General features: G+C 36.1%; 1 protein-coding gene across 1 annotated transcript in view; it reads left to right on the top strand.

The window, feature by feature from the left end:
- The window catches only part of LOC112504905 (histidinol-phosphate aminotransferase, chloroplastic-like), a gene marked incomplete at its 5' end in the record, with an annotated part of 8,694 nt that extends 1,844 nt beyond the window's left edge, over positions 1–6,850 (top strand). Inside the window, 3 exons of the mRNA XM_025108861.1 lie at positions 4,733–4,875; positions 4,983–5,123; positions 6,422–6,850. Of these exons, the coding sequence (XP_024964629.1) occupies positions 4,733–4,875; positions 4,983–5,123; positions 6,422–6,553 (416 nt within the window). The remainder of the gene's footprint in view (positions 1–4,732; positions 4,876–4,982; positions 5,124–6,421) is intronic.
- Between the last annotated feature and the right edge of the window lie 1,224 nt (positions 6,851–8,074).

Raw genomic sequence — 8,074 nt, forward strand, 5'->3', positions numbered from 1 at the left:
CCATTTCATCCACATGAGTCGTGATGCTTCTGGTTATCGTCCCCATTCAAACCTAGCTCTTGATAGCAATTGGTGTACTCCTATACACAAATTAGCAGAATGCTTTGGATTGCCTATGATTCCCGCTAGTAAAATTGATGAATACAAGAAGGTAAACCAGCATTTGAGAGGCTGGGCTCTCCCACGGCTCACGCCAATTTAATCACCAAAACAGAATCTTTCTTCCCACTTCTACTCACACCTATTTAACATACTCTTAAAGCCACTTTTCCCTTTTTACCCCTTGTAACAGAATACTCCCACTCCCAAAATTCTCTTACTAAAACTACTCCCCATTCTACCTCTTTACTCCTAGCGAAACTTCTAGAGTATAACAGTACTGACTTTAGTAATTATTAGACATATGAGTCAGCCAAACACATCTATAAATTTAGAAGGCCTCCAAGATTGGTATTCTTTCACCTTGCTTCTAATGATTGGTTGAGTGTTTCCTGTTAGATTCTTTGTGGTAAGTGATTCTCCTTCTGAAAGAAATGAGTTATTGTAGTTTGTTTATGGGTTATGAGTTGTAAATCCCTTCTTGAAACATTGTCCACACTTGCATTGAAAATGTCATTCTTGAAACACTAATGATACTTGCTAGTTATGATAACCTTGGTTGGGTTTTGGTTATGTACATATATATTTTATAGATGTTAAGGTTTTGCTGTCTTGTTTTTTAAGTTGGCTCAAAGGCTCATATCTTCCCTATAAATTTTCTTTTATTCATTAATGGAGGAGTCACATATTTAAAACTATATTACATGGTATTAAGTTCATTTTTAGGTTTGTGGTCTCCAAGCTTCCCATATAAGTTGACCACCATTGCCACTGTCTATTGCATGGCTCAAGTTAATGGCTGTCTGTCGCTGTTGCCTTGGCTACGCTGCTCCCACATCAGTTGACTGCCTTGGCCTTCATCATCCTCAGACATCAGCCTACTATTTAGCCTATATGTGTCGCTTCTGTTCCTACCTTTAATAGAGGTGTATAACCTCGTTATGCCTCATCTTGGCTTACGTTTCTTAGTAAGATGTGTTYGACTAAGACACTATCTGGACRTGATGCCAAGCCTCGCCTTTGCTGCCTGGGGATCTTGCTTCACTGGAAGAGGAGGTCAAGGAGGATATTGAGAAAAGAAGTTTCAACTTCACTTTTGCAAGAGTTTGGCTTTTTAAAGTGGGATTGCTCTAATTACCCTTGAGGGATCCTTGTCTCCGCCTCTTCATCCAATATCGATTACTTCTCCTCTTTTGCGGGCTGACATGCCCACCACCTCTACTGGTCTTCCGTCTCTATAATCTACCGGACTCTGAATACCCTTAGAGGATTGGTGTTTCCGACTTTTAGTGCTAAACATTATTAGGTACCTCATTTCCTTGCTCTATTTGCGCCTCATGGAAAAGTGATTTAAGAGCATGTGATCATACTAGTTGGGTTAACACCATCTCTATTTGATATTTCATCTTCGTATCATTCCTATGTTTGGCTAGATAGCTAATGGCTCCTTATGTTTCATTGAGGCGGCCCATAAACGTCTGAGGCGTCGCCTTTTCTTGTRTTGATGATGCATATGCCTTACAAGTGTGAGGCGGTGAAGAATTGGTGAAGCTGTGAAACGATGAAGATGCACCCGGTTTTTAATGGGGTAGCATTCTAGTGGGTTAGAGTCTTAGTGCATTAGAGTTTTAGTGCGTTGGACTTTTAGTGGGTTATTGATACCTCTATTATCCATCTGCACGTGGATGTGTTTTCTTTAATTTAAATAAATGACTAAAAAGGTCAAAACCCTACTATTATATTTTTATAACAAACAAAAATGGCAGCTCTCTTTTTCAGACCTTACGACTTTTCCTCATACAACCTCACAACTTCTTCTCTTCTCATTACAACCTGCTGCATTGGAGACCTGTACCAACTGTTACATACAAGTATTTTCTTTGAACCTGCTCCTACATTTATGTATATCTATATTATGTATTAAATATATGCTATGAACATGTATATATACATATATATATGTATTATATTCTGTTTTTGTGTATATGCTACATAAGTATATATATTATGTTTTTGAACTTCCTTGTACTTACAACTATTCTAGCCTGCTACATASAAGTATATTTAGCACTTTCTAGTTAAAACCTCGAGAAAACGCCTTGAGGCTCGTTTCCRTTCTTTAAAACCTTGATTACTCCCATATAGCACTTTATAGTGCATGTTGGACAAGGCAACCATAAGCGAACTTATTTTTTTAGCTTATTGAAAAAGGCAAATATTATTTGGAGGTGGTTATTGTTATAACTTGTAGTCAATCGAAGTGGCAGTTAGTAATATGGTGTAAATAAAGGAGGATAAGTTGGGGAGGTCATTATTTTTCTGGCACTATTGATGGGGCCGGTGGAAGCCGGAACTGKGCTATTGAGAAGGTTAAAAGAATTTTTGGAAGAGGCTGACTTTCATGAGATGATAATTAGTGCCAAGGCAGGGTCACTGGGCTCAAAAGCCAATAACCTTTTTGAACCATGTGGTTGATAGTGGAAAAGCCCTATATATTTTCTCTGAATTGTTGAKACTCCATCTGATGTGSATCAAGTTGTTGGTCGACATCTAATGTGAAACAATGTGCTATAACATCAAGGAAGCTAAGTGTCAAATTGGGGCATCATTTAGCAACCCCTCTGAAGAAATTTTAATTATAATTCCAATGTTTCTGAATGTCTTATGAGTCATGCCATCTAGGTGAAGCTTTGTTTCTTACTGCTTAAWGTCAAGAGTTATGTTAGTTCTTGCTTTCAGTTAGTTCACTTTGATGCATGAAACCCATGTATCACAGAGTTTATTGATGTGTGAAATCCATGTACCACAGAGTTTATTGATGTGTGAAACCCATGTACCAAGGAGTTTTTTGGTGGAATCTTTTCCATCTAGCGAAAATTTAGTGCATATGGCATAAATTAATTTGGTGTTAATTTTAAAAGTCTTCATATTGACAATGTCAAGGAGTATTCCAGTACTGAGTTCTGAAAATGGACTCTTGCATGAGTCTTCATGTGCTTATGTATCTTAGGAGAACGATATTGCTGAATGCAAGAATAGTCACTTGTTCGATGTAGGTTGTATATCATTGATTTATTTCTATGTTTCTTTCTTTAGTGTTCTGTTACACGTCACTCAAGATATTTGGTTGTGTTTTTATGTCCATGCCATGTATCTCCTCCACCTTCTATCTACGAAACCCAATGCCTTTTCCCTCTTWCGTCTTGTGAACACCCCTTCCTAAAAATATTGTATTAGTTTCATCCAGTTATTCATCCTCATGCTGTTCAWCAGGGTTAAAGGCATACAGACCTTCTAAACGACATTTTACTAAAGCTTATGCTTCCATTTTATAGTCTGAGTCTCATTTTTCATATCACATGACTCTTACTGGTTCGTTCCAATTATTATGATATTTCGGTTTCGATCTATCCCAAATAGTTGCTGACCTATGCTGTTACAGCAGTCAAAATATGAAATCGCGCTCAGGACCGTGATCTAAAATAGCGGTTATCGCAATGGTAAAGCGGTCTAAAAATAGTGGTTCATATAATAATTAGAATTATATGTATGCATACATAACTCAACATATTTTATTTATCCAATAAAAAATATATGAGGATAATGATGTCCAAGTAAAATAATTGAACAATGTGAATACTTTTATTCAAATCAAGAGGTCAAAGTAATGGTGTCCAAATCCAAAAAAAAAAAAAAAGAATAATGGTGTCTTCATCCAAAAAAATAAGAATAATGAAGCCTTGATATTGGTAGGTTGAAATAAAACGAATGCAAGTCCTAAACTACCTATCTACATATACCGGTTATGCGACTGCTTTTTTTTGTTCAAAATGCAGTCATTTAGCTGTCAATAGCGCCGCTAATCGCGGGACCGCTATTTGTCCCATGACCGCTAACCACATTGCACTGCTATAGCGGTGCGATTAACAGCATAGTTGTTGACTGTTGATATTCCCTTAATCACATTGCTCTGTAGTTGCAACCTAGATGCCTCTTTGATCGCATCCTCCAGCTCAACTTGTGCTTCTGATGCTCTTGAGCACCTTCTCAGATATTCCAGATGCGCATAACCTGCAACCTACTTTACTTCATACTTTAAATATCAAGCTGGACTCGTACAACATATCAATGGGCCCTTCCTGCTACTCCCATTGCTTCAAGGTAGGGCACTTGTACCATACCAGGTAGTTGGTAACGTTATTCTATTTGAGTCACTGACAGAACCTCTTTTTACAATATATTAGGGGAAGGCTGCAAACAGAGATTACCTCCCCCTCCCCCCCCCAAAAAAAAAACCATTTCTCAAAGCCTAGGAGCTTTGATGCATTAGCTCACCCTTTAATGTTATGAAGTTAATAAGCGATGTGTACAATCTTGATAACTTATGGAAAATTAGCTGTTGAGACACTAATCGTATCAATTTCATATATCAACTTCATTTCTCAATATGTACATGTGTCAATACTTCTTCTCTCTCTCTCTCTCTCTCTCTCTCTCTATATATATATATATATATATATATGTATACGTGTAATTTTGTCTTCCGACACATGTTTGTGTTGGTGTGTGTATATTTATTCTATATTCCTGGCTTTGTACATTGTATGAGAGGTTTTTATCGAATTGGAAACAGGCCTAGCTGGACTACGAGTGGGCTATGGAGCATTTCCTTTGAGCATTATCGAGTACCTCTGGAGGGCAAAACAGCCATATAATGTGTCTGTTGCTGCTGAAGTTTCTGCTTGTGCAGCATTGGAGAATCCCACATATTTGGAGGTAATAGATATCACTTGTCAGATTCATATCCTAGTTACGCTATCAATCAAGTTAACCTTATCATTTCTTTACCTGATCACTTATATAGCTACATCTCAAATTACCAGGAAGTTAAAGTTGCTCTAGTACAAGAAAGAGAGAGGCTTTATAAGCTTTTGAAAGAAGTGCCATTTCTAAATCCATACCCAAGCTATTCAAATTTTATTCTTTGCGAGGTTACTGCTGGAAGGGATGCTAAGAAGCTAAAGGTACGAGTTGTTTTCTTTACTTCTTTTTCTGGAAGTCTATAGGCTCAATATCCATCCTCCAATGTTCTCCATCTTGATTGTTCTGAATGCCGTTATCATTTCATATTAATCCTTTATTGATCTATAGGTAAAAAGCTCTTCTCCCAAGTTCTGACGTAATAAATACAAGCAAGTGCAACTATCTGACTTGATTATCCACCATAAACCTCAATGGTCAATGATATGTCGGAATGCAATTTAATAACATAGCATTAAACCGGGTTCTTCATGTAACAAGCACTTGCTATTTGGGGTAAATGTCAACTCTGTGTACATCCCACTCCTCTAACCCCACCTATGGGTGAGATATATCGGACTTGTTTGGTTTGACTAGCCAAGTACTTGACAGAAGCAATGGTTATAAGATCTGATTCCTAAGTTAACATTATAAACTGTTTAGACCATTGGAATTTAATCACCTAGTCTAATATATGGTACCCATAGGGTTGAATCTTGGACCTTCCCGGCGAAGATAATATAATAAACATTAAACAATTTTAAAGCAGCTTGCGTAATAAACAGTTGCTGTACTCTTTCGGGGTAGAGGTTAGGTATACATACAACCCCTATGCCCAACCTCCCAGTGGGATATATTGGGCTTGTTTGGTTTGGCTTACATGTGTACATTTGTGAATTAATCGACTAAATTACTTGATGAATGGAGTGGACATGTGTCAAGTTCAGAGCAGTTTGCATAAAATAATTCATACCTTTAGCATATGGCAAAATTAACAGATGATGCGCCAAACTAGAGCCGGCAAACAAATCCTTTTAAAACGATTTTGGACTTTATCTACTTGAAATGCTTACAGCTAAGTGCGGAGAAGGTACCCAGGGGTCCAAACGAAAGGGCACTGAAGGGAAATGATCATCCATGACTTCTGTGTACTACTAGTCTCTTTATTTATGTACGAACACCTTTGTTTCAGGGTGGGGCCACCCGCCCTTTTCATCTCCTAGGGAAATATATGTTACACTCTTGAAGCCATTGAAGTATTACATGAAAATCACTCCACACCAGCCAGTCCATGTGTTTGGAGGAGCTTTTTCTTTTTCCATCTTCGTATCTTTGTCTTGGTTCGTGATTCTTTTGAACAAGGACTTAGTTTGCTATCTGGAAATCAATGCTACTTGATTGGAACTGGCATTGGCATGTCACTACAATCTGGAGATGAAAGGATTGCAGTTCATTTTTCGAGTTATATTCATAGAAATCTTCTTTATTGTTGATAATATAAAGGTGATTTGGATAATTACAGGAAGACCTTGCGGAAATGGGTGTGATGATACGTCACTACAGCAACAAAGAACTGAAGTGTTATGTTCGTGTTTCCGTTGGTAAACCAGACCAAACTGACACTTTGATGGATTGCCTCACTCTTCTATCTTGACAGGAAGCACAAAGATTGATTGATGTCTGTTTTCTGTTTTCGAAAACTGTCAAATAGATGATTTGTTGTGTACTATAATCCTATTCAGACGTCACCATCTTTATGCATCTTGTGAAAATGAAGTGCTGTAACTTGAAATTTTCAGCAAACAATTCTTCATCCTCTTGAGAAGGTTTTCTTGATGAGTGGAGTCAAATCTGTTATCCAATGTTGGAGGGATCAAAGTCTTGAGTTTTGGTCATTTTGCAATTCTGAAACCCACAAGGGGATTTTTATGTACGAGGGTGCAGTTTGTATTTAGTGATGCAAGCTATTTTTTTTTTCAATCAGGCCAGTTTACCAATCAAAATAGATACCAACCAATAGTTTACCAATCAAAATATGGTTGGTATCTATTTTGATTGGTAAATTGCTAGTCTACTAATATTTGGTTATGAGTTTTCAATCAATGTCACTTGAAAACTAACCATATACATTATCAAAGGGTAAATTGCATTAAAGTGGAATAACCTTTGATCTCATTTTTGTTTTGGAAACCAATTTTTAAAATCATTATTGAAGGGGTTAGAACAAAATTTTCCTGACTGCTTTGAGTAGGTTGTTTACCTTATGATGTGAAAAAAAATCAAAAATTAGAAAAAAATTTAGACCATTTATAATGGTGTGGAATCCCTAAAACTTCACTTTTTATATTTTATTTTCTCCATCCTCAATCAAATAACCATCTCAATAAAACTCCATCATAAAGGTGCTTATAGAAAGTGATTTTTCATTCTTTTAATTTATAATATGAAACTTTATAAATTATTATATAAATATATATATATATATATTATAAAGTTATTTAAAAAATCATATAATTTATTAACGAGATAATTAAAAAGAAAACTTATTAAAATAAAATACAAGCGAAAGCATAGCTCAATAGCTTATAATGAACAAAAAAAAATTCAATTGATTAGAACAATATTACTTTATTGAGTAATTAGGTTTAATGAATAAACAATTGTAATGGTACTTATCAATTCACTAAAACTCTATCAGATTTCACTTGCGATATATAAGTATGGCATACTTGTATTGAGGTTTGCTAACTTTGGGGTCCATAAAGATTGTCTCGTAAGGTCCATTTGATGTCCCTCCAAGTAATATCTTATATGTTGGATATTTATGGGCATACATAACATGTACAAAACTTTCATGCCTTATGTGTAAAATAAGTCATGACATGCCATTGTTCGTATGTCTTGAATATAAACATATCCTCATTTCATGGGTTTTACGAAGTTGAGCTTATCATTAACCGTGATTCCTTCAATCCGAACAACAACGTGTTCTTCGGAAGTCATTTCTTCAAATTGGACTCGTGGAAAGTATTATTAACTCCTTCAGTAATTCAAGTTGATATGCTACCATCCCACCTTCTTGTTTATCTTGTAGGGTCCTAATAAACATCAACTTATTTGATAATTTTACATCTTTTCTTATTTTATTTATTCGTTTTAGTTTCCTAAAGTTCCA

Source organism: Cynara cardunculus, unplaced genomic scaffold (assembly GCF_001531365.2).
Source record: "Cynara cardunculus var. scolymus isolate 2C unplaced genomic scaffold, CcrdV1 Un_Scaffold_7286, whole genome shotgun sequence".
NCBI lineage: Eukaryota > Viridiplantae > Streptophyta > Magnoliopsida > Asterales > Asteraceae > Cynara > Cynara cardunculus.